This window comes from Salminus brasiliensis, chromosome 1, assembly GCF_030463535.1.
Source record: "Salminus brasiliensis chromosome 1, fSalBra1.hap2, whole genome shotgun sequence".
NCBI classification, from domain to species: Eukaryota; Metazoa; Chordata; class Actinopteri; order Characiformes; family Bryconidae; genus Salminus; species Salminus brasiliensis.
This window is the reverse complement of record NC_132878.1, coordinates 2,731,295-2,758,476: the sequence shown is the minus strand read 5'-3', so window position 1 is coordinate 2,758,476 and position 27,182 is coordinate 2,731,295. Positions and strand designations below refer to the sequence as shown.

The window sequence follows — 27,182 nt, the reverse complement described above, 5'->3', positions numbered from 1 at the left end:
GCAGAAACATGACAATAAAATGATTCTCTGTTCTCTTGAAATATGCATGTGACCATGCGGTCGAGTTGCCCAGTTAGGGTAAACAGAATCAATAAGCTTTATTGGAATGTAAACATGGAGCTTAGTTGGGACATTTTACATTTCATTTCATTTCATCGCTTACAAACCAATAGGGAGTCAGAATGGTGTATGTTTATACTTCTCATCCAACCACAATCAGTTTCACACTTTCCGGATGGAGAGATTTATCTGGATACTGGACACTTACTGTAGCAGATGTGTCTGTGGAATGCCTTGCATGCAGATTCCTCTTCTGGTCCTGCAACAGCATCTCTCACCTTAGATATTCCTCACTTAAAAATAAAGGTGCTGCAAATGTTCTTTTGATTGATGTTACAGAAGAATCACTTTTGGTTCCATAAAGAACCATGTTCTTGTTACACCTTAAACATTTCACTTGATGTAAAAGCTATTAATCAATTTAAAGATTCTTCACACCCACACATATCTTTTACAAGCCTGGTTTATTATTGGACCAAAATAGTGCCTTTATTAAGGAGTGTAGGTTCTCTTCCTTTTTCTAGCATGCACTGTGGACGTTTACTCAATGTGCTCAATAAACAACATGGATAGAACAACTGTGTGTGTTTATTAGTTTACTTATTTTGTTTGTGTTTTTTCATATTAGATCACATTTTATTAGTAATCAGTGCAGAAAGCTGGGTACTTCCAGGGGTTCACTTACTTTTTTCTAGCCTGCACTGAGGAGGTTTACCTAATATAAAAGGAATAAATAAAAAGGATATGGATAGTACAACTGTGTGTTTTTGGTTTGAGTAATTTGTGTTTGTCTGTAATTGTGCTTCAGCTAATAATCAGACCACATTTTATTAGTGATCAGTGCAGAAAACTTGGATTTTTGAAAGGGTTCACTTACTTTTTCTAGCCTGCATTGTGAACATTTACTTAATGTGCTCAATTAACGGCATTGACAGGACAACTGTCAGTGTGTTATTAATTTACGTAAATTGTTTTTGTCTATATTTATGACTCAGATAACAAATAGATTACATTTTATTAGTAAACAATGCAGAAAACCATATATTTCCAACAGATTCAGTCACGTTTTCTAGCCTGCACTGTGGACGTTTACTAAAACAAACCAACAAACAAACAAACAAACAAAAAACCCAGAAATGGATAGTAATGTGTATGTTACTGGTTTATCTAATTTGTGTGTGTCTATAATTGTGCTTCAGATAATGATTAGATCACATTTTATTAGTGATGCAGAAATGCAGCTAAATCCAAACAGCTCACTTACTTTTTTTGTAACTGAGCTCAAATATCAGTTTTTTTTTCCAGCCCTAGTTTGTATCCACCCCTTTTTCCTCTGTAATTACATGTCTACTTTCGTTTTTCTCCCACTCTGGGAGAAATATGGATATTTTAAAAATGTATTTTACATAAAACACAATGCCAAATTATTCCCTAAACCATCAACAATCAACAAGTAGTGCAGGCAGAGGTTATTTTTAATGTTTAACGTACATGTCTGAGCGTACAGGTACTAATGTCTGCACCACCAAGCAAGCTAATAAACAGCACGTCCACCCCAGTGCGACTGCCTGCTGCTCCCCTCCAGCCGAACCCTTCAGGACACTGGGGTCAGCAGGCATTGCTGGTTGCCTGGTCATCATGATTCAGCATCAGTCACAGACTCTATTGGTGTCCGCCCGTCTGAGCATCAAGGTGCGCTCTGGCATTCCTCAGCATCTCCATGTACATCCGGTTGTTCTCACTGTCAGGGAAAGACCACAGAAAGTATCAAAAATGAACCCTTTAATGCCTGGCGCGTCACTTTTGGTGCATATTTGACATATTGCAACATTTTGAGAGCTCTGCAGTATCAGTGACAAATATCTTTAATATTTATGAGATGATATTTAAATAACAATAATATATTAAATAATATTATTTAATATAATTATTATTTTTTTTTACATTTATCATATTTTGTTAAGCTATTAAATTAATATATATTCCAATCCTGTACTAACTTTATGATTTATGATGTATAGAATATGTTAAGAAGGGGTATTTTCTATTAAATCTCGAGATTCTGCCTTCTAGCCTCTGCCAACAGTCTCTAAAAAAATTCAGAAAATACAGCCGCAAGCAGCAATGTAAGGGGTCCAAGCACTTTGAGGTCCTACAAGCCTAAATCAGGCCTTGTTAAAGAACAAAAATGAAGAAAGCCTCAAAGTAATTAATGCTATATTATGAATAATATTACCATTAGCATGTCACACATGGTACACCCACTGGTCCAATCTATTAACATTTTAAGGCCTTTAGTAGATGCTCTTATCCAGACTGACTTACAGCAGTGCTGCACTGTTCCCTCAGTAATACACTGATAATTGTTCTCCTGCACCTGCCTTAAAGAGGATCTGACTGGCTCGTCTCAAGTGGGGACAGCTGGAAAGATAAAGTGGAGCACTGCCTCCACCTTAAAAAAGAAAGGGTAAAGCTCTGTCCTTTTTATCACAGGGAGTAAAGGTAAAGTGAGAGATTAGTGCTGGTGCAGGTCTCCAAAGTCATTCTTAAAATAAAAGTTATTCTGAAATTCTGAACTGCACATATCCAGCGCTGGAAGAGTGGCTTTTTAAACGATTACCCGTTAGATAGTGTAATTGTAAAAGAATCCAAAAGGATTATTATAGAAAAGTATATAAAGTCACATATTCAAATAAAGACAAAGGAGAATGTGCTGATGTATAAAGTCACACCAAAGGACAATTAAGCTCATGTCCATATGAAACAAAACCCAAGTCTACATTATTATTATTATTATTATTATTATAGACAAAGACAAGTCGCCCATCTAGTACCATTAGTGTTGGAATTTGACCTCCGCCTTTAACTCATCTCTGCAGTGACACACACACACAGTGACGTGCAGTGAGCACACATGCCCGGGACGGTGGGCAGCCATCGCTGCGGTGCCCGGGGAGCAAAGGTTAAGGTTAAGGGCCTTGCTCAGCTCGTTGAGCCCAAGTATTGAACCCGCAAGCCTGTTATCAATAGCCCAGTGCTTTAACCGCTGAGCCCACTGCCCCATATAACCCTCATATACCCCCCATATACTCCCCACATACCCACCATATTCTCCCCATATACTCCCCACATACCCCCCATATTCTCCCCATATACCCCCATATTCTTCCCATATACCCCATATACTCCCCACATACCCACCATATTCTCCCCATATACTCCCCACATACCCACCATATTCTCCCCATATACTCCCCACATAGTCACCATATTCTCCCCATATACCCCCATATACTCCCCACATACCCCCCATATTCTCCCCATATACTCCCCACATACCCCCCATATTCTCCCCATATACTCACCACATACCCACCATATTCTCCCCATATACTCCCCACATACCACCCATATTCTCCCCATTTACTCACCACATACCCCCCATTTTCTCCCCATTTTCTCCCCATATTCTTCCCATATACCCCATATTCTTCCCATATACCCCATATACCCCATATTCTTCCCATATACCCCATATACTCACCACATACCCCCCATATACCCCCATATTCTTCCCATATACTCCCCACATACCCACCATATTCTCCCCATTTACTCACCACATACCCACCATATTCTCCCCATATACTCCCATATACCCCCATATTCTCCCCTTATACCCCCATATATTCCCCACATACTCCCATATACTCCCTTATACCCCCACATACTCCCACATACCCACCATATTCCCCCCATATACTCCTCATATACCCATATATGTTCTAGACTGTTTATTATTATGTTATTTATTTAATATTTGCTCTTTAGGTGTAACTGGGACCTTGAGATCTCAATTTCGTTCCACCACATGTACCACAATAAAGTCTCCTTGAATCCTTGAAAAACGTATCTAGTCCCTGTAGAGACGTACTGCCAATAGAATTGGACCCTCTGGAGCAGATCAACATCATGAACCTATTGGCTCCATGCTGCCTAATAATGCCAGGCGTGGGCTAAAGGGGGGGGGGGGGGTATAAAGCCCCCCAGCACTGAACTGTGGAGCAGTGGAAGAACTGTGTTGGAGAGTTGGGGAAGATGAGGTGGTGCTTCTACCTCATCTTCTACCTGCTTCTTCTCTGGACAGTAGAGACAGTTACTCCAACAAAAGCAGGATCAGCTCTTTTTAATCTTCTTGATTTAGGAAGAAACCATGACTCAGCAGGTGTCCAAATACTTTTGTAACACAGAGTTACACTGAAACACACTGGCACACTCATTTAGCAACACAGCAGTCAGCTCATCATACATATGAAACTCAGTAGACATTCGAGGCTGCTGCTGTCAGAGGAGGGGTCACTGCACTTTCGGTCAAGCAAACAAATAAAGTATAAACACAGGGTCACTCACTCAGCCACAGAGCGGTCAAACATCAGGTTGCCCATATCCATATAATACTGAGCATCCGTTCTCAGAGCAGTCCAGTATTCATTAACCTGTCACAGAGAACAGACTGTTAAACACATGCACACACACACACAAACTTACTAGAGACCAGCCATAACATTAAAACCACCTCCATTAAATTGAGTAGGTCCCTCTCGTGTTGCCAAAACAGCTCTGAGCCGTCGAGGCATGGACTCCACAAGACCTCTGAAGGGGTCATGTGGTATCTGGACACCTTCAGACATTCGCTGCTGAACCTTCTTAGAGTCCTGTAAGGTGTGACGTGGGCGGAGTCTCCATAAGTATCAATGAGCCTTGGCTGTCCATGACCCTGTCGCCGGTTCGCCGGATGTCCTTCCTTGGAGCTCTTTTGATAGTTACTGACCACTTCATACCGTGAACACCCTCACAAGACCGGCCTGATGTTTTAGTGAAGATGTTCTGACCCAGTCAGCGTCAAGAACCTCACAGTCTGGTTCTTGTTAAAGTGTCTTAAGTGTTTTATGCTTCTTCATCCTTCCTTCTTCATCTTCAGGAAATGACCGTTTGTCCACTTTCTGCCTAATATGTAGATCCACCCCCTGCCATTACGTGCCATTGGCTTTTAATGTTATGGTTTTAATGTTATGGCTGATCGGTGAAAATGCAAACAAGGTCTACAAAGATTTCTCAAAATTTGTTAAACGACATTAAATATGACTTCAAACTAAAAGTGTAAACTGTGGTGTCCAGTGATTCCAGTCACCTGCTCCTGTATGGTGTAGCCCCACATGTTCTGAGAGTGGTTGGGGTCCCAGTAGCCAGCTTGCCTCTTCGGACGAATGAACCTCTTGGCCTGCTCTTCATTCACAAACGGAGCTGTGAACACCCCTGAAGAAGACCCAAACACAGCCCTTCTATTAGTTCTTCTAAAATGGCCACTAGGGCAGTGTGTTGGCCAGAACCTGGCCAGACGATACGCTAGAATTCACGATTCAGGATTTATCAGAACAGTGAGATGGTCGTCTCAGTTCCGCGTTCAGTAATGCTAAAGCGTAAACAGTAGCGCTTAATGTCTTTGGCCCCTGACCCCTGAGCACCGGGTCAGACCCCTCAGTGCCGGGTCAGACCCCCGAGCACCGGGTCAGACCCCCGAGCACCGGGTCAGACCCCTCAGTGCCGGGTCAGACTCCTCAGTGCCGGGTCAGACCCCTCAGTGCTGGGTCAGACCCCTCAGTGCCGGGTCAGACTCCTCAGTGCCGGGTCAGACTCCTCAGTGCCAGGTCAGACCCCTGAGCACCGGGTCAGACCCCTCAGTGCCGGGTCAGACCCCTCAGCGCCGAGTTAGACCCCTCAGTGCCGGGTCAGACCCCTCAGTGCCGGGTCAGACCCCTCAGCGCCGGGTCTTGGTGAGTAGTTAAAATGTTCAGGATGCTCATTGCTAATGCTGCTAATGCTGCTAATGTTGCTAATGTTTACATGGGCTGAGTGGGAGAAGCTAAAGCCCCATGACCCAAGACCCGTGTTGGAGAGATGTCCAGACATGCTAATTGTATTCCTGCTGACTGTGAAGATTTCTGAGGGAGGCTGAAACCCGGCGAACGCTCTGTTAGAGGGTGCAGACATTCGACAGTGCAGCTATTAAAAGTCGGACTTGATGATGCAGTGACTGTGATAAAGGTCTACTGTGTACTACACACACACACATATATATATATACATATATTTTTTATTTTATTTTATTTTTTTATCCAATCAGAACACAGGGATCTGAGAAAGTACACTATAGTATAAGATCCTTGAGGAACTTTTAGAGGTTCTTCAATTTGAAACTATGGAGGAACCTCTTAAGGCACTTTGAGAAACCTGCAAGGAATCTCCAAAAAAAAGCACCTTAAGAGGTTCCTCCACTGTTTCAAATTGAAGAACCTCCAAACGTTCCTCAAGGATGTTACACTGTTAACAGAGTACAACACTGCCATCTAGTGGTCGGAGTTTAAACACAACACTAAATGAACCACTGTCTGCCACCAATCTTCACCTCTAAACTATTAATAATCAATACCGTGTTTTTGAGAATCGATGCAGTATTGATGAACATATACTTCAATATATACTTCAATATATCAATATTTATACATCCCTAATGTGCACAGAAACAAAACATACATCACAGAATTTAAAATTTGCTTTTTTACTGTTGATTTTAGTTTGTATAAAAATCTATATAATCCTAGAATCCTTAAATATAAATGTTCTCTAAGGTGATTTATGGGTGGTTTAAATCCTTCAGGTGGAAAACTGTCCTGCAGTGAGGTGAGAGTGTGTGTATGTGTGTGTTTTCTCATGTGACAGCTCGTAATTAACTCACCTCCCAGGAGGGCCAGCAGAAACACGATGTGCATCATTCTTCTCACCTGATGCAAATAAAAGAGACATTAAAAAGACCTGTTCTAAATAATAATAATAATAATAATAATAACAATGAATTTGATTTAAACAGCTACTTATCCAATAACTTGAAGCAATTTTCAAAAAAACATACACAAATCCATATATTAACATCACTAACAGGAGATCAGACCCAGTCGTCTGGAGTTTTTATTTATTTCTCTGCTTTCCCACTTTTTCTATTTATCTCTACCTTTCTTATATTCTAGATTTTTATTATTATTATTTTATTTATTCATAATTTATGACGAGTCATAATGAAAACAAAGAGAAATGAAATAGGAGTAACAAGGCTGTTTTTAAAATGTAAGGAGTAGAAAGTTAGAAGATGATAATTGGGTGAAAATGTAAGAAGTGGAAGTAAAAAGTCTAAATTACTCCCGTAAAGTTCAGATAACCTCCAGCAGAACTAAAACAGAGCTGCAAAACAGGCCAATTCCAAAACCCCAGAACTGTTACATCACAGTCTAGACTCGTTATATTTAAACCCTTAAAAATACATCACATAGGCCCCGCCCACTAAAGAACGGTCTAGTCAAACAGCTGGCGACTTTAAGAGAACATGGTGTTGTTAAAATTGGAGAGCAGCTCATCACCTCCAGACTCCTCCGAAAATATGTTGTACAAAGGTTCTTTGAGTGATTCCATAGAAGAACCTTTTTGGTTTTCCCACAATGGTTCCTCCTCAGTGGCATTGATCGAGGAACCCTTTACTTTATAGTAAAGTCCCAAATATCAGATTTCATATTCATATTTCAAAAGGAAAATGCTAAGGAAAGTAATGATAGAGGAAATACTGGCCCCTGGTCTGGCTTGGAAAGGCTTTTCATTTTGGAGCGTTTCTATTGGTCCATTCGTCATGAAACTCTGACCCAATGTAAACCACAACGTCCGGATTCACATTAGGGAGAAAAGTGAAAAAATGAGAAAGTGGAGATCCTAGGTTTTTGTTCCAAATAGCATTATTACTATATTATTAACATTTATTTAAAATACAGCATAGTCAGTCCAGATCAGAAATTTTTTTACCCATTTTCTTCTCAATTTAGATCGCCAATTACCCAAGCCGTACGCATAACAACCCCCCCCCCCCCCCCCCCAATCATGCTCCTCGCATTTCTTGGTAAAACAGATGTAGCTACATTTAAAGATCCTTTTAAAGACTGAAAGAAGTCAAGGAAAAGGTTCTTTACCAAAAAATTCTCGTGTTTCTTTTCCCTCAATGGTTCCTCCTCAGTGGCATAGATCGAAGAACCCTTCACTTTATAGAACCTTTATTTCGAATAGTTTAGTTATGGGACCACGGGTTGCCACAGGAACCAGGCCTGGTGGCCATGGCTTTTCCTGTGCCGGTTGTCTGCAGACTATGGGCTCAAACTCCATGTGAAGCGAAAGTCGGGCCGAGCAAACGGCGATGCATGCTAGGCTAGAAGCTAGCCGGCACTAGCTTTTACCACCTCTTCTCTTCATCATCAAACAAACCGGACTACCGGTAAGACTCGAGAAAGCCAAACCCAGGCAGGCAGGTGTGGGTGCAAGGCTAAAAGCTAACCGGCTACAATTTCGTCAGCTTGCAAACAGCAGATCACGCTGATCATGTTAAAACTATGCTATGATATATGGCTTCTGTGAGCCGTGGCAAGTGCTGTGAACCAGAGCAGAGCTTACCGAAGTCCTCCATAAAAGGAAAATCAGTGCGTTTCATAATGAGGTAGAATAACAGGGTGGTAAACAGGCTTGTGAAACAACATCTGAGCATTTTTCACCCCAACCGAAGTCACACACACTTACTGTTTACACACCAAACTACCACTCCCATCCTCAATGCATGCATTACCTGCCACCTTCAGTTCAGCTTGCCGTGCAACCACCTTTATGATCATGATCATGGCGTCCCCCCTCCAGGTAAGTATGCCCTCTCTCACTGAACCCAGCCATATCTTAAAACCGTGAGCCACAAGCCTCAATACACACAACAAGGAGCTACACAGGTCTTCAGACGTGGAGATAACCTTCACTGCTAGTATATACTTCATTAGCTAGCTTAGCTAGTACATTTTATTCACTGCAAATGAAAAGACTTACCCTTTAACACTATTTGAAACCGTGCAGGACTGAAGCGTGGGCGCTGGACGTGCAGGTCAGTCTGCTGAGCTTCAGAAGAAGGGCTGGACAGGAGGCCAGGCCGGAGTGAGGTGGAGTGCTGGGGAGGGGGAACAGGGCTCTCTTTCAGGAAAAGAGAACATTCTTGAGGTTACGCTGGACGTCAGCAAGAGCACACACCGTCGCTGGAGCCAGGGCTGAAGAAACGAGCCATTCACACTGAAACGTGTATGCTATATGGACAGAAGTATTAGGACACCTGCTCATTCACTCACAGCTTTTTGAAATCAATGGTATTTTTAAAAGTACTCCAAAAGAACTGATCATCACATTTCTTCCACTGCTCCACAGCTGGGGGCCATAGGTTCATGATATTGATCTGCTCCTGCAGAGAGTCCTATTCTATTGCCAGTATGTCTATACAGGGACTAGACAAGCTGTGTGTGTGCCTTTGCACATCCGTGTCAGAAATGGGTGCAGCTTAAAGTAGCTGAGTGCATTCATTAGAAAAGGGTGTCCACAAACTTTTGGACATACAGTGTAGTTAAGCTCTGACTAACTCAGCCCTATGTATTCTTGAATTCATCTTATTGGCTGTTAATTACCTCATGTATTCATAGTAAGTGTGGTTTAACAAACCTGTTTACCACCCTGTTATTGGTCACTTATAGTGGACTTGCTGCTCCGATTGGCTGATTTACGGCACTGTGACAGCTAACAGGATCCATGTAGCATAACATTGCATAGCTTAGCTTTGCTTTTGGCACTAGCTAGATGAACTAGATGAAGAGATGATGAAAGCTTTTAGCTTTTAGCCTAGCACAGATACCAGCTTACTTTCCTGGCCCCACTTTGAAGCTAATCTTCTGCGGACACTGGCCGTGGTTACGATGCCTGGTTTCCATAGCAACAACATCATGTTCTCCTGAAGTTGCCATTTTACCTTTTCACTGTTTCTCGAGCCTTGACTAGAGCTTCCTCTAATGGGTGGAGTTTTTGTAAAAACTGGGGGTGTAGATATAACGAGTCAAGACTGTAATGTAACTGTTTAGGGGTTTTGGAATCGGCCCGTTTTCCAGCTCTGTTCTGGTTCTGCTGGACGTTCTTCTGAAGGAGGAACAGCAGCATTTGTTTGAGGTTCACAGTTTCTCACTTCCGTCTACTGAACTTTCATTAGTCAACCATAACAAGATAAACAGTTTAACCTTCTAGCATACATTTAATGTCTCCACATGGCCCAGGTGGCATTCACCTCTTTCAGAGGTGGGTGGCAGCTGTGGCTTAAAAAAGGTACTGAAGTGGGCTTGGGACCACAGGGTCGCAGGTTCAGTCCCGTGGATTGGCAGGAATGTGGTGTATAGGAGTGAAGGAACGGGGCTTTCTCCTCCCTCAACATTCACACTGTACTGAGGTCCCCTTAAACAAGGCACCCAATTGTCAATTGTCCCGTCCCCTAGGTGCTGGGGTGGTTGACCACTTCTGAGTGTGTATTCTGTGTTCGCTGCCACAGATGAGTTAAATTAAAAGAAACTAAATACCCAACAAATGCTTCTATCATCTTTTACCTTTTATTACCAAAAAAACCCAAAACATATTAATGTACAAGGGATAGAGAGAAGCATAAGCACATAGTTTTAAAATGATATATATATTCACAACACTTAACCTGAAATAATACTAAAACCCAATGGACCACTTTCCCAGACCCAGATTTAGCCTAGACCCTAAATCTCCACTGTTTACCTACCAACTTAAACTATGTATGAGAATCTGGCCCAGTGAGTTCCCAGAAGGCAAAGCGAGAGGGAAGACAGAAGAACCAGCAATAGAAAGGTGGACACTTGCTACTTGCCAAAAATGGTGAACTGAAGGAATGGGCCCTGACAAAATACACCATAATCAGATGTGAGAAGAGGACTAGTCCAGATGTCTTCTGAAATCTGAACCCTGAATCCAGTCTCCAGTCCTGGATTTTGTACAAAAACTGGATTCAAGGTCCAGATTTGAAGACCTCTGGACGAGTCCATCACACTAAACCATGGTGAGCTTCTGAACAAAGCCACTGGTAATACCGCTCAGCCGTGGTGGCTTGGAGGACTACAATGAAACAAGACATGCAGCATCTATATCCATGTTAAAAGACGTAGAGCATTATTATTAAACCGGAAATGAAGGAAGAACTGGCAGGAAGGCAGATATAGCTCAAACTCCCTGTCCACATAGAGCGGTGGTCTCCAGCCCAACTCCTGGAGAACTACCTTCCTCTGTAGGTTTCAACTCCAACTCCAATCTAAACCAATCATGGCAGTAATAACTTGGATCAAAGTTGGATCCATGTCTACAGCACTGGCTTCTCAGCGGTTCCTAACCCTTGTCCTGGAGGACCCCTGTCCTGCATGTTTTCCTGGTTTTCGGCTCTAACACATGATCTTCTCCTGGACCAGGGATGGGATCCAGTGTTAAGAACCACCGGGGACCCTAACACACTGTACATTTTAGTGGTTTCCTGCTCCAACACACCACCCTCAACTCAGGGAGGGCTAATGTTAATGAGCTGATAAGCAAGATTAGCTGTGTTAGAAGCAGGGTACAGGCCAGGGGGTCCCCTCCAGGACTACGGTCAGGAGCCACTCTTCTAGACGGCACATGAGAGGTCTCAATCTTGGAAGAATACAGCACGGTACAGGTCACAGAAGTGCAAGCACAGTGAGCCTACAACACCACTCGGTATGACAGCAAGTTCTCACCTGAAATTGACAGCAGTTGAAACTCCCTTGTGGGCAGCCAGGGAGTTCCTTTCACAGTTTTAGAGAAGGTATTCACCTTCAACTCATAAATACACAAGGGTGGAGCCTGAGCAGAGCATGCATTGTGCAGCATTGGGCAAATCTCTGTGTTCTGAACATCTTAACAGTAAGCGGTGCTTTTGAAAAACGCCCAGTTGCTTTGGTCTTGGATATGTGCAGTGCTAGTGTTACAGCATGCACAGGCTGTCGAACCGTGCAGGTTCAGGATAATGACCATAAATACCATCCCAATCCCAACAGGCTGACTTTCTCTTGGACAAATACTTTGGCAACTGGTGGGAGAACAGACTGTTAACCAGTTTTTTTCCGCCCAAATCTCCAAATACTGTTAAAATGGGACTATACTGAAGAAACCTGAAGCTAAGTCTGGTTATGTAGACCTTATACAAAACAATCACCTCGAGGAAAACCAAGGGAATAGTCAAGAAGCAGACTGCACAATTTACAAAAACGGCCAAGTTTTCCAACCCTGGTCCTGCACATTTTAGTGTTCAAACTGAAAGAAGTGTATTGGGAGCTAGGTTAGAGTCAGAACCTGGACCAGCTGTGGCCCTGATGATTGGTTTGAGAACCTGTGTCATTAACATCACTTGTTTTAGTGCAGTGGTTCCCAACCCTGGTCTTGGTGAACCCCCTAATGTCCTTCAACTTGGAAAAAGGAAAGGCTTGTTATGGTGCTGATTAGCTGGATCGGGTGACTAGTTTGAGAACCTGAGTCATTAACATCCCTTGTTTTAGTGCAGTGGTTCCCAACCCTGGTCCAGGTGAACCCTCCTGTCCTGCACATTTTAGTGGTTTCCAATGTTCTTCAACTTGAAACAAGGAAGGGCTTGGAAGATCAGATGGGTTGGACCAGCTGGATCAGCAGGGTAAACACTGAAATGTGCAGGGTAGAAGGTCCTTTAGGACTAGAGTTGGGAACCACTAACCCCAGACAAGTCTCCAGACCCAAGTCATTAAGAAAACCGAACACTTGCTAGAAGTGTGTTGGGGGCCTAGAACCAAAACATGGACAAGCTGTGTCCCTGTGGACTTCGGCCTTGAATGAGCACCTGTTGTCACAACAGCCCTTTTTAGTCTTATTGCAGTGGTTCCCAACCCTGGTCTTGGAGGACGTCTTGTCCTACACATTTCAGTGGTTACCTTTAACTCAGTAAGGACTTGTTAATGAGCTGATTAGCTGGATCAGGTTTAATGCTGGGCAGAAGGTTCTCCAGGACCAGGGTTGGGAGTCACTGATTCAAGAGGTTTTCTTCAGAGTAGGGCTTTGCTTGATTGTAAGACTATTGTCAGATACGTCCATGCCTATTGAGATCATGGAAACAAATGGTTATTCTGGTTTCCATCAATTCTTAGACTCATTTGGTGCAAAAGCTTTCCACAAATGATCAGAGTTTGTTCTCAGACTAGTCCCTGGGGCCTCCCAGACAGCCCATGTTTGCTGTATTCTAGCTCCCAACAAACCAGACTATTAAGAACACCAAACACTTGGTAGAAGTGTGTCAGGAGCTTGATTAGAGGCTAAATGTGGACCAGCTGAGGCCTGCAGTGGTCAGTGGGCCTTGTAATTGGCTGTTTAGCTGGATCAGATGAATTGGGGGCAAGGGAAACACTGCAATTTGCAGGGCTGGGAGGTTCTCCAGAACCAGGGTTGGGAACCATTATGTTAGTGGACATGAATGTGGGCAGATGAGACCACCTGGTGATCTATTAGTGGACAGACTCCAACAAAAACAAAAGGCACAACCCTCTGGATGCAGTGCTTGTTGTCCAACCTCAACCTCATAACCAAGAGTGAATAAAGGCCAGGAGAACGAGTTCCTTTCACTAAACATGTTGATTGGCTCTGGCACAGACTATGAGCAGGTCTGCCTAAGCAGGGTTGAGTATAAGTGTGAGGATCCTCAACGTGTTCTCTACCTCAGTGCCGTCCCATTAGTTAGAACAACTACGTACAAGCAAGCTGTTATTTGGACACTAGAATACATCTACGCTGCTTCTGACCACGCCATCCGAACCCTGCACCTCACCAGAGAGTCAGATTTTCTGTAACATTTGGCTTCCTCTCCCAGAATTCCCTCCCACCATCCCAGCCTCTTTCCCTGAACATCAGTCCAGACCCCCTCCAGCCCCATCCGTCTTATCCCAGCGTGGTCAGCTTGTCAATGAGATCATCGATGGTGTACACAATCAGCTTGATGTCGTCCTTCTCGGACATCCGGTGTTGGCCGTGCTTGCGGAGGATGACGTCCACGTCGTTGCTCAGCACGCGCTCGGCCACCTGCATGGAGACGTGCCACGGGACGTCGGTGTCCTTCAGGCCGTGGATAAGGCGCACAGGGCAAGACACTGGGATCGGGCACTGCAGGACACAGTGGTTCTCCGCTTCCTTCAGAAAGTCCAGGCTGAGTGTGTACGAGCCTTCCTCGTTGTGCTGTGTGGGGAAGGACCATGAGCCTCGCTCCTCGATCTCCTTCTTGGTCTGTAGGAAACACAAGAAAGAAGGTGTTTAACCCGTTTTTAGGAACACACTATTTTTATCAAGAATTTACTGATATGGACAAAAAGTGTCATCGTGCCACTGGTGCTCCCACCTCTCAAGCTGTGATCTGGTGACACTGAGTGAAACCTTAAACTAGAGCTGGGTAATACGACAATATTTTTATTGTATCGTGATAAATTTAAGTATCGTGGTACAACTATATGCTTTAATATGTGTATTGTGAGTATATTTAAGCCCTGATTATCTGCACGTTTTATTACAAAGAGTGTAATCAGTGTATTTAATTCAATGGAGTAAAGCATATTTTGAGTAAAAATGTAGTATTTGCATAGCAGTTTTGTATCATTTTATGCTGTTGGTGCACAATTGAAGTATTGTATATTGTAAAAATGTCTTTAAATATTGCCCAGCCCTACTTCAAACCGGTTCTTACCTCTATGGGCAGGGAGTTGAAGGCCGTGACGAAGTGATCAGCGGCTGTGGAAATTCCCACCAGGGCAGCGATCTTGTCTGGCCTTGCAAGAGCAGCCAGCAACATCAGCCAACCTCCCATACTGGAGCCCACCAAAATCTACAGTACAGACAAAAACAAGCACATGAATTCTGACACAGACACTCACTGACAAAAGAAACAGCCGCCTTTGTTTGCAGCGGTGCCGTGATCGTAAGCCCTAGACTGCTATGGACTGGACCCGCTATTGGCTTTAGCAACAAATCCAACAAGTGAGGTCGGGTTTAAATACGGAGGCCTTGTGGTGAGGGCTTCAATCCTGCCTTTGCTGTGGAGTGACCCACTGGGGAGCCATTGCATACGGCAGCAGGTCACCCCTTGTTTGATGCATCCTAGCTCCCAACAAACCAGACTATTAAGAACACCGAACACTTGGTAGAAGTGTGATTAGAGCCTAAATGTGGACCAGCTAAGGCCTGCAGTGGTCCCCAGCCCTGAAGGACCCCAGCCATACACATTTGAGTGGTCAGTGGTCTCGGTCTGGATCAACATTTTTAGATGGTTAGGACTTTCAGAACCAATTACAGAACGTTGAGGCAAAGAGGGAGAAGGAAAAATGAAAAGACGAATGTAGCATTACGAGCCTCGTCAAAGGACTCTTATTGGAACAGCGTGGTCTGCTCGGCCAGCTGGGGCCTGATTGTGGGCAAATACTCAGCAAATTCAGCGAATGAACCTTAGTGTGTCTCTTACCTGAGGCCCGTCCACCAGCTCATCCAGCACATACAGGACATCCTTCTTCCACGCGCCGATGTTGTAATCTGCCATTTGCCCTTCAGATGCTCCACAGCCTAAGTAGTCGAACCTAAAAGAAACCCAGACACATTTCTCACAAGTCTTACACCATGAGTTCAAATCTCCAGTCAGGGAAGAACACCACTCTACACCAATAAGCCTACATTCTCCTACCAGTGTCACATGGTTTTAACGTAAGAGCTTTTTATAAGAGTGACAAACAACCATAACAACACCATCAGGATGGGACTAACGTTTGCCAGAGAGCTCCTAGAGGAACAGCAGGACTTCTGGGACGATGTGCTTTGGACAGATGAATCTTCAGTCCTGCCCTGATGTTTTTTTTGGACAGTAAGGGTTCCCTCCTTGCTCAAATGTGTTTGGTCTCTTTCTGATGGTAGTTGCTGTGCTTTGACATCAACTGTGGCTACAAGAGGTTCCCTGATAAGGGGGTGTGTCTTACTCACACATTTATCCCACTGTGCCACCAAGTGTCTGGCTTGCTATAAATAATAATAATAATAATAATAATAATAATATGAATACATTTATTATTAATAGATAGAGCCTACAAGTGCAATATAATAGCTAATGGTGCAATATTTTTCTTCTAAAACATGTTGGCTATTTATTATTATTATTATTATTAATAATAATAATAATAATAATAATAATAATAATCATTAATAAAAGTATTGTAGATGTAAACCTCCTAAATAGTTTAAACTGTCAAGAGGTCCCATGATAAGGGGGGGAAATATGTCTTTCTTACATATTTATCCCACTGTGCCACTAAGGCTCTTCACATGTGTCTGGCTTGCTAATACTAATACTAATAATAATAATAATATTCATTGTGGTGTTATATTATTACAATATGGACAGATATGAATACCCTAAACAGCCCAAACTGTAAAACCTGGAACACACCTGGAAACTTCTGGCATTTCCTGGATGTCCAACTAACAGGACAATGGATAAAGGCCTGACCTTTAAGGTATCAAATAACCACCGGTCAGAATGCTGTGTACCTGAGGCAGGAGTGGCCCAGAGACTTGCAGAACTCCTCCAGGGCTTCTGCTTTCAGGCCGCCCATGTTGGAGGCGAAGCCGGGGAGGAACACCACTCCTGGACCTTTCCCCTTCAGCTTTCTGTAGGCCAGCCTGGGCAGGTCGGGACGAGTGGCATACTGGATAGTGGTTTTATGCCGGACTCCTACACAGAGAAAACACTGGCTTAGGGAAACTCCATGATCCACCAACATTTTACTACTTACCATTAAAATCAGCCAACATGTCATTTAATTTAATTTAACTTAATTTAATTTAAAGCAAAAACGACATCATAAAGCAACGTTTCATGAGCTGTTGATGTGTGTCTGATGGGATTAGCTAATAGCTGTAGCCCTACTTTTATATTAGTCAATGTACAGCTGATAATGGGTCATTTTTAAGTAGACAGTACTATTATTACTATTATCTGTGTTTCAGGTTTATTGTACTTTACTCACATTAGCTTAGCAGCTAAGTTACTCAGCTAAACTAGCACTAGCTAGCTTAAGAGGAACCCAAATTATCGGCTACCTCAAAAAAAAAAACATCGGAAATTTAAGCATTACCCCAATAAATGTTCTTCAGGATATATATGGATATATATTTTAACATCCAGGACTCGTTTGACTTTGACAATTGTATTTTTTATACCGATGCTTTTTTTACTTAATAAACATAATGATCGTCCGTTTTTACCGGCGTCATCTTACTGCCTAAAGAGAGTAAAATAACGCTGCATTCCATTTAAACTGGGACATTGGAAATCCTGGAGGTCCAAGTAGGAAACTTCTACTGGAACCTCCCCACAAGTCAGATTTCCTACTCGGAAAGTCGGGAGAGCCTCACCAACCCAAGTTCAAAATCCAAGATGGCCACACTGCACATCAACAGTAGTAGTGTTAAATCTGTCACAATACACAGTACTGTCCAATGTCCATCTGTGGACGTGTGTCCGTGCTGTTTGGACGTGCAAAGCATCGCATAATGCGTAACGAACTGGTATCACTAATAATGTTAACCTGGGACCTGCTAACCATACTAAACTGGGGGCGTATCCCAACTGCATACTAATTCTTAACTCTAGTACAGATAAAAGGGGCAGCATTTTATGGAAACGTGTCCGTTTTTGAGTGTGGTTGCAATATGAACGCTGTTATCCCACAATGCATTGCGAAACAAATGGCAGGCAACACATTCTAAATGAGGAGGTCAGCCACACAATATGAATGGGAGTTCTAGTAATAACATGGTGCCCGTTTACGGATAACGCCCCGCCCTTTAGCAAAAAGCCAATCAGCTTGCTGGTTTCGATGCGAGTGGAAGAGGGTCGACGTGCTAGTGGGTAAAGCCCCCCTCAATGTGGAGATCTGCGGAAAGAACCACATTATTAAGCCTGAATGCTGCAAAATATTCAGGAGGTTTTTATTAGGGATGCACCGTTCCGACTTTTTCTGATACGATACCGATACCCAATCTCGCGTATCGGCCGATACCCAATCCAATACCATTGTTAAATGAATAAATCATATACTTCATCATGTGGAAGAGACTTAAAGCTTCACGATTGACTTCAACATCACTTTTACTAACTTTATAAAACTTCACTATTACAAATCAACGGAATTTCTGTTTATTGGTCACTAAAATTAATAATTGTGCTGGATTCTCGGCACCGTGTTGTCTGGGCTCAGGACTTTTATTCTGAAATTTGAAGTCTGTGAGACCAATAAGGAGCGAGCAGCTCCTCAGTTTTCCATATATGGAAGACCATCTGTGGCATGTTAAAATAAGGCGTAAATGAAATCCATCAAGTAGATTCAGACACCGCCCGGTCCGAGAACGACTTCACTATACTTCAGTACTAAAATACTGGATCTGTATCTACTGGAGGATTATTGTTTACTTTACTGCATATTTTAGATGAGTTTAATAATTAATACTGCTGCATCGCTACAATTATAAAAACAATACAATCATTTAAAATCCACATTATCACCTCCAGAGTGCTAGATGGCGCTGTTACCAGGCTTTGATCAAGCCGCCTCAACACTGATCAGAACAGGCGATCAGGCCGTGAGCGAGCATGCTGCCGCTCTTCCTCTCTCTCGCTCCGCTGCTGCAGTGAAGACACTAACGCTGGAGCTCTGTTAGTTTATCTCCAGAAGAAACACCTCCACCTTCACCTCCTGCAAATACTCTTATGTGTCCGAACGGCCTGAGATCTTTCAGCTGTAGTTGAGTTTACAGAGAGTGAAGCTCAGGGGTTTGAGCTGCTCTCCTCACTGGTTTTACAGATGAAGCTCTTGTATGTGGCGGGTTGAGTCAGGTCTGCTCAGCTCTCTCTCTCTCTTTTGGGCGAGTTAGTTTAGAGAGTGAACTGAAGACTTGTGTTCATGAACTCTGTCTTCTACAGTCCTGTCCTTCTACTACAGCCAGAGGAACTGAGACAGGCCTCAAGTCTGAGCATCTGAAATCATATAAACACTGATACCCAAACTTTTGACTGCTTTCTGTAAGAACTACAGAACACAGTACTGTACTTTTACTCTCAGTACTTAAGTAGTGCATTTCAGAATACTAAACTACTTGCAGTACTTAAGTACAAAATGTTGAAGTTTGGAGTCAAGTTATTTTACTGATCTGCACCTGTACTTTTACTCAAGTCCAGGTCTCTAGTACTTTTACTCAAGTCCGGGTCTCTAGTACTTTTACTCAGGTCTGCGTCTGAGTATGAAACGCATGTTAAGGCCGGGGGTAAACGGAATCCGATCAAAGTAGATCCAGATACTGTAAGCAGGTCCAAAAAGTGGGACATTTTGTTTAGATTTGCGATAAAACACCAGTTTTGAAATACTGTCGTTATCGGAACGTTAAACTGGCACGCCATCAACTCGGGACAACATTCCCAGCTCTGACATCTGTGGTAAATGGAACGCAGCATTATTATTGTTAAAAAAAACAAAAAACAGTTTTTTGTACAATAAAATATTTCTTTAATTTTCAGTGAAAAAAAATAAAAATAAATAAATGAAATAAATGAAATAAATGTAATTAATAATAAAACCATCCTAAACATATACGGACATGCCAAAGTCCCGGAACAGGAGCTAGTATCATGTCCCATGATTGACCTGCCCTGACCTGTGGGATATATGCGAAACATGGCGACACTCTGAAATTCTGTTTGAGTGTCCAGAGCATCCAGACTCGTCTCGATCGGTTGGTGAGAATCGCTCAGGAAGCGTTTTTAACTCCGTCCAAATGAACTACAGCACACAGAAGAGCAGCTGTGGCCAAAAGCTGCTTCTGTTTCTGCTCCACTGTTCAACTGATTCTTTTCGTGTACATCATCTCCACCAGGAGCATGATGGGAAATAATCCAAAAGTAATGCTGGATTTCCTTCATATGAGAGTGTCAGACCTCAGGCTGGGCGGTATGACCAAAAATGAGTATCACAGTATTTTAAAGATTTTGGTGTTTTCCCATATATTGGCGGTTTATTAATATATTATTTAAATATTATGACATTTATTTATTTATGTATTTTAAAAAACAGAATCCTATAAAAAAAACAGTAGGCCTGTCTTTATAGGTTAACCCCTTAAAACACATTTATTAGGGGCAGTGGTGGCTCAGCGGTTAGAGCACCAGGCTATTGATCACAGGGTTGGGCATTTGGGATGACTATTGATGACGGGCTTGATTATCTGCCTAAAACGAGAGCCAGCTTAACTTATATACTATACACCATACAGCTCTAACCGTTAGTGGAGCAGGAGTGTGAGGGGTCTGGCTGGCTAGCTAACGTAAGCTAATCTGTACTGAACCCCCTCCTGCCTAACAGGCCACGACCGCCACGTTCGAACGCAAAGCTAACGTTAGCTGTGTATTGTTCTGCGGTCATCAGTGGGCAGCACAGATTGCTACTGCCTAGCCTGTTCATGTGCTCTGCTTAGTATGTGCAGATTGGACAGGGGGCGGCGAGTCAGGTTCAATCAATCAATCAATCAATCAAACTTTATTTATATAGCACCTTTCAGACAAATAAAATTTAAATTCAAGGTGCTTCACAAGTGAATGAGGAATTAAGGATAGGATAAAGAAAAATCATTTAAAAAATAATAATATAAAAATAAAAGGTAAATAATAAAACAAAATCAAACAAAATTAAATAAAAAAATATAAAACAATTTCACATAAAATATTAAAAAATAATATATATAATATAATAAATAAATAAAATACAAATCAAAGTATATAAGAAGGGATATTAAGACTATATTAAGTAAGTTTACATAAAACTACATAAAAGCCAGACTGAATAAATAGGTTTTTAGTTTGCGCTTAAAGATTTTCATGTTCAGCTTCTCTCAGCTGGAAGGTTGATCCAGCATTTTGGAGCATCACTGCTGCTTTTAGCCGCTGCGGTTGCCTCTGAGAACTACTAGAGAAGTCAAAGTCTTTTAGCGTATAGTTGGCATTAGACGCGCCTGTAGAATATCAAATTAATCATCAATCAAACATCAATCTGGATATGCGAAATAATCTGATCGGGCTAAAAGCTCTAGACTGAATCTCTAATGGAATATTTACGCCGCCAGTCTGCGATGCTGGAGCTTTTCTCTGTTCTCCTGCAGTTTGACATCATTCAGATCACCATTCAGTTTAGTCACCTTTCAAATGTTAGAAACAGAAACACTGGGGAATTTATAGTTAGCTTATCACCTCTTCTTTCTGCTGCCGGGAGCGAGGAGGAGGAGGAGGCATCGGCGGCGGAGGCATCGGCGGAAGCATCGGCAGAGGTGGAGGCGATACTGACTCTGCTTGTGCAGCTGGGGGTTGCCCCAGAGGCCGTGGCGCGGTTACAGGTCCTCTTTGCTGGACTTCCTTTGCAGGGGCTCTTGGTGGACTGGGCCCTCTTCAGTTTACCTCTCTGCCTTTTTGCATCTTCAGCGTCCTTCTGCAGGAGCGTCTCATACTCCTCTTCGGTGATGACCCGGGCCTCAACAGGGACTCTCCTGGTGGTCTTTTTATTGTAATCGACCCGGGTCAGGACCTCAGCAAGGTCAGGCTTAATCAGTCCTGCTGCCACCAGGGGATGATCCAGATGGGCCGAGGGTCCTGGAGTGGGTGGTTGGGAGGATGCAGAGGCCTTCACTGGAGAGGTGGATGGTGAGTCCACTGGCTCCTCTGGGCTGGAGGTGGTGGTGGTGATGGTGCTGTTCTTGGGGCCAGTGGAAGGCATGAGGCGGCTTGAATCCACAGCCTGTGGATTCAGAGGAAAGATGCCGCACTTTCTGAACCCGTTCACCACAATGGCCTGGTCCTTCAGCTGCTGGTAGGGGTGATTGAAAACTCTGGAAAATTCAGGCTTGTTAAGAACATAAGAGTGTTTAAAATGGCTGAGGTTCCCGGCCACCTTGGCAAATTCTCCCTTTAGAGGGCCAAAGAATCCCACGTCCAACGGCTGAAGAACATGGGAGCAATGAGGTGGAAGGCACAGGAGTACCACCCCTTCCTTCTTAGCCGCCTCAGTAACCTCTGGGGTGAGGTGTGATTTGTGGCCGTCGAAAATCAGGAGCAGAGGGCGCTTCTTCTCAGCATGGCAGATGAAGTGCCTGAACCACCGCTGGAACAAATCCCTATCGATGTATCCCGCCGGAGATTTCCCATAGAGGGCTTTGGGGGGTCCTCCTTGGGTGTACGGGCCCCCAGGAAACCATTTAGCAAAAATAATAAAGGGGGGAACGTCCTCCCCGGCTGCGTTGAAGCAGACCAGCACGGACACATGGTCTCGGGTGCCGGGCGCCTGCTGATAGACGTGTTTGGACCCCCGGGGTGACAGTACCTTGAACCTGGTGCCATCCAACTGGAAACCAGTCTCATCACAGTTATAAATTTGCGATGGCTGGTCCTTCAGGCCGTACTTTTCCAGAGTGGACTCAAGCAGGTCAAAGTACTTATCCACCGTCCCCTTCTTGGCGTACGCCGCCCTCCCGCGGTTGATGGTATCCGGGGTCCTCATGCTCAGTACTCGTGCGTGCCTCTTCCTGAAACAGTGCCACCACTTCTTCCCCAGCTCTGGCACAGCTTCATCGGGGTTCCTCTTCCTCCTCACTGCGTTGGCGTACGCCAGCAGCCGCACCCTAGTGAGCGGGAATCCATGCTGCGCGCAGTAAATGCAGTACTGCACCAGAGCCTCTTCGTCCTCTGGTGACAGTAACATCTTGCGACCTGTGCAGGAGCCGTGAGTCACCCGCCCGCTGACTCTGTCCCCCAGGGTGTTGCGGGGGACACCGAAGAGCCTGGCTGCACGGCGTACAGCCATGCCAGCGGAAACCTCCTCCAGCGCCCGCACCATGTTCTCTTCCTTCCATTTTTTTCTTGCTGCCATTATTCTGTGAATAAAAACGAGGTGCATTGCTAGCTTGTGTGGAAGTTATTTATTTACTTTGTAAATCCTTACATTCTCCTTTTTATCATTATTATTATTATTATAATAAACAACCAGCATTCATTATCATTATAGGCAATTATTGCTTATAATAATAATAATAATAATAATAATAATAATGTAAGGATTGTATGTAAGGCAAGTTCCACCTACTGCCACCAGAGGGCAACAGCAGATGGCTACCAGAGCCAATCCTTACAAATAATAATAATAATAATAATAATAATGAAATTTGCATGTTTGCTTGTGCCACTCAATTATGAAATTGTGTTTCCGCACTGTTCCTTCCATATTTAACGGTGACTCGGGATCAGGGGGCCAATTCAGCCTTTTTTTATAGATCAGTTTTCGACCTTTAAGGTTCTGATCCTTAGGTTTGCTGTAGCAGAGCGCCATCTGGTGTCCTCCAAGCGCCATTACCAGACGTGATCCTGAGCTGCTGAGGACAGAGTTCATCTGTGATCTTATTTCAGTGAGGAAAACCAAACAGAGCTTTATTTGAGCTGAGAAGAGCGGCAACGTTACCAGTTTACCAATTTACCTTCTAATGCTAACTCTCCATTCCACCTTAAATAGTGCCGCCGTTACAGTGAGTACATCTCAACAGCAGAGCGGATCTGCTGCGTTATTTAAGGTGGAATGAAACGTTCGGGGAGGAGGAAACCTTTAGCTTAGCGTTAGCTCAGAGCCTCGCGTATCTGAACGGGTCTCTTCACACAGTTTTTGCCCGGGCTGCCAAAAAAAAAGTTTGGATGTAATTCCCAATACCACTGTGAAGCGAACTTTAAAATTTGACTAATTAATTGCCTTTCTTTTCCAAATGGAAACACTTTAAACTGCCTAAGCCTTAAGCATAACACTGGGGCATTGTGGGAAATGTAGTGCCTGTACCGAATCGGTTCTGAGTTCAGAACTAATGGAACTAATGGCGTCCAGGCTCTGAAACATGTGGGAGCTCACGAGTGGTGAAGTCATGCTCTGAAAACAGGTGGGGGAAAAATTACAGGCCCAGCCGTGAGTTTAGCAACATGCTAAGTTCAAGTAAAAGGGAAAGCTAGCAAACCTGGATGAGCCAGTCTACTAACTGAGCCTGAAACCAGTGGGAGACCTAAGACCGTTCCCCGACTCTGTGCTCTCAGATATGAGGCTTTATCCTCTGGGATTTGATCTGAGCTTTTTACTCGTGCTGGTTTCAGTCCTGGTTCGGTCGTTTTCCCTAATAAGCGCAGCAGAGTGTTTAACCACCCAGTCCGACTGAAGGGGGCGTCAGTGCACAGCCTCTATACTACACTAGATCAAAACGACTGTTACGTTTTTCAGAGCTCACCTCAACTGGTTTGACGATCCTTTACAGGAGTTTTATGGCGAATCTAACCAAAACGTCCCACTTTCCATGTCCCAGGTTAGCATCGTTAGCAATACTGGTCGATTATTAATCCCATTAATCTGCATTTCACCATCCAACCATCATGGGAACACGTCCACAGACAGACACTGTACAGAACGAAGTGTACGACTGATTTTATGAGACACAGACAGACAGACAGGCAGACAGACAGAAATGCTGATAAACTGAATAACACTACTGCTTCACCCCTGCTCATGAGCGCTGCGGCCGTCTTCGATTTCGAGGCCCTCTCGACCCGTTCCAGCCGGAGTTCCTACTGGGAAAATCCGACATCCCAGTTCAGCACCATTACCCAGATAAGCTGTGTGTGATTTTTTATACCCAATTATGCAAAGGATTATGGGTACTCCATGTCCGCTAGGGTACATAATTTGTACACTACGCATCGCGGTGCATTGTGGGATTGCCAAAGTAGTGCACTATGTAGTGAATAGGCCGCAGTTTCGGACACCGATCATAACTGTACAAATATTTTTTATAATATTATTGATCTTTCCTTTATAGGTTGAAACAAACCTGACAGAATTTCTGTGGCCGGCTGAGAAACTTAAATATCAAAATTATTGATTAGAACTGACTGACTGAGGAACAGGGGAAGAGCCCGGTGCGTGTTCCGCTATAGACCGACCCGGTGCGTGTTCCGCTATAGACCGACCCGGTGCGTGTTCCTCTATAGACCGACCCGGTGCCTGTTCCTCTATAGACCGACCCGGTGCCTGTTCCTCTATAGACCGACCCAGTGCGTGTTCCTCTATAGACCGACCCGGTGTGTGTTCTGCTATACACCGACCCGGTGCGCGTTCTGCTATGCTATACACTGACCCAGTGTGTGTTCTGCTATGCTATACACTGACCCAGTGTGTGTTCTGCTATACACCGACCCGGTGCGTGTTCTGCTATGCTATACACCGACCCAGTGCGTGTTCTGCTGACCTGGACCGGGCTGTTCTGAACCCAGCAGTTTTGAGTGTCAGGTTAATGGAGGTTTGTGTATCGTCTCAGGCATTAAACCCTGTTCTGCAAAAGCAGACTGAGGAGCTGTCCCCTCCACATCCATTATATCAAATGGAGGACCACCAGAACTCCCAGACAATGGAAACAAAGTGGATTACCTCCCCATCATGCCCTCTAATGCAGATTAATAATAATAATAATAATAATAATAATAATAACAGGGCCTAGGTAGGCTGTGTCTTCATGCTGGCACCAGCTCACACTAACCCTAGTCTGCTTTGGAAAACACTGGCCACACCCTCCTGTGACTTGGCCCCACCACTGACCGGAGCCCCCCTGTACAACGTGCACCACTCACCTGGGGTCAGCTGGGGCACAGAGGAGAGCATCCGGGCTTTACGTGGAAGGACCTTGCAGGTGTTTCTCAGCACCGTGGACGCCATACTACCCCGCAGACAGCGGAGACACGGGAGGACGAGGCAGAGGCTTTCTATGGTATTAAAGCTTTACCTGCGATCTACTGCCCCCTGTTGGTATGGAGAATTACTGCAGCTGTCTAAAATATCAAAATCTATCAAAATAAACTTAATTTAATTCAGTTATATGAATCACATACACAACACAACTAAATAGTGATATATATATATATACGTATAAGTATTATTTATTAGTAATTTCTGCAGAAGCTCCAGATCTGATCAGAACAGATAAAGCAGCTGAACATGAATTCAGTAAAAAGGAGAAACAAGAGCTTCTCATTCTGAAGAAAGAAAGTAGTGAGATCTTGTCTGTGAGCTAGTCTGAAGAACAGAGCTCGGTTCCTCCAGGGTTCTCCTGGACGCCCCCCAGTCCAGCCAGCACAGCGTGGAGGATGTGCTCAACTCCATCAGCAGCAGCAGCAGCAGCTCACCTGATTTACCATCATTAAGCCCTGATTTACCACCAAACCAGGTGTTGATCTGAGGAGAACTCTAAATAATACTAGACTCCATGAGAGAGGAGAACTTTGGAGATGTTCTAATGAAGAACACAGTGATGGAGAACCTCCACCACCTTCTGTAGGAGTGATATTATTAGTGATTATTCTAATATCAGTGATTTACTGAGCAGATCAGCAGCTCTATATAGAAATACAGGTGTATTCGAAATGGTTAATGGTTAAGATGCTTGTTTAAAAGCATCTCATGCTGAATTTCATGGTGAAGAATTTTCAATGAAGGTCATATGAGTGCAGGAGCAGCAGGTCTCTCTGATGGTTCTCTGGTTTTTCCAGACCTCAGCTTGACCTCCGCCGTTCCTGTTATAGCTGCCAGTCCTTAACTCCATTAGGAACCGAGGAACCGGCTCCGGAGAACGCTCCTCTATCTTCTTACAGTCTATATAATATAGATGGTAGATACAGCAGCACTGCTAATTCAGTGTTCTGAATATGAAGATGAACTGAAAAATATTATACTAATATAATATTAATAATATAATATTAATAATATAATAAATACAGAATGACCAGTGTGTTGCCATATAACATACATATGTTCTGTAAAGGTATGCATGTATTTGTCACTGTACTGTACACACCACATTTGACCCATCTGTGGTATTGAACACACACACACACTTGTAAACTAGGGGCAGTAAGCACACACACAAAGCGGTGGGCAGCCAACTCCAGCATCCGGGCAGCAGAGAGAGGGTGAAGGGCCTTGCTCAAGCGCCCA

The 27,182-nt window shown here is 43.7% G+C and overlaps 2 protein-coding genes across 3 annotated transcripts; both read right to left on the bottom strand.

Moving 5' to 3' along the window:
- Positions 1–1,674: 1,674 nt before the first annotated feature.
- On the bottom strand, positions 1,675–6,893 carry LOC140571658 (uncharacterized protein C3orf85-like). The gene is made up of 4 exons (XM_072692702.1): positions 6,857–6,893; positions 5,252–5,376; positions 4,471–4,556; positions 1,675–1,801 (listed from the first exon to the last, which is right to left on the bottom strand). Exons 1-4 carry the CDS (start codon positions 6,891–6,893, stop codon positions 1,723–1,725), a joined length of 327 nt encoding a protein of 108 aa, XP_072548803.1. The 3' UTR covers positions 1,675–1,722.
- Positions 6,894–10,588: 3,695 nt separating this feature from the next.
- On the bottom strand, positions 10,589–25,949 carry abhd10a (abhydrolase domain containing 10, depalmitoylase a). 2 transcript variants are annotated; one of them, XM_072692504.1, is made up of 5 exons: positions 25,823–25,949; positions 16,627–16,810; positions 15,554–15,665; positions 14,783–14,920; positions 10,589–14,328 (listed from the first exon to the last, which is right to left on the bottom strand). In XM_072692504.1, the coding sequence occupies exons 1-5, from the start codon at positions 25,905–25,907 to the stop codon at positions 13,987–13,989; spliced, it is 861 nt and encodes a 286-aa protein (XP_072548605.1). In that variant the 5' UTR covers positions 25,908–25,949; the 3' UTR covers positions 10,589–13,986. The 2 variants fall into 2 exon arrangements, with proteins under 2 accessions (XP_072548605.1, XP_072548597.1); XM_072692496.1 differs by lacking the exon at positions 25,823–25,949 and adding an exon at positions 21,374–23,032.
- Positions 25,950–27,182: the final 1,233 nt, after the last annotated feature.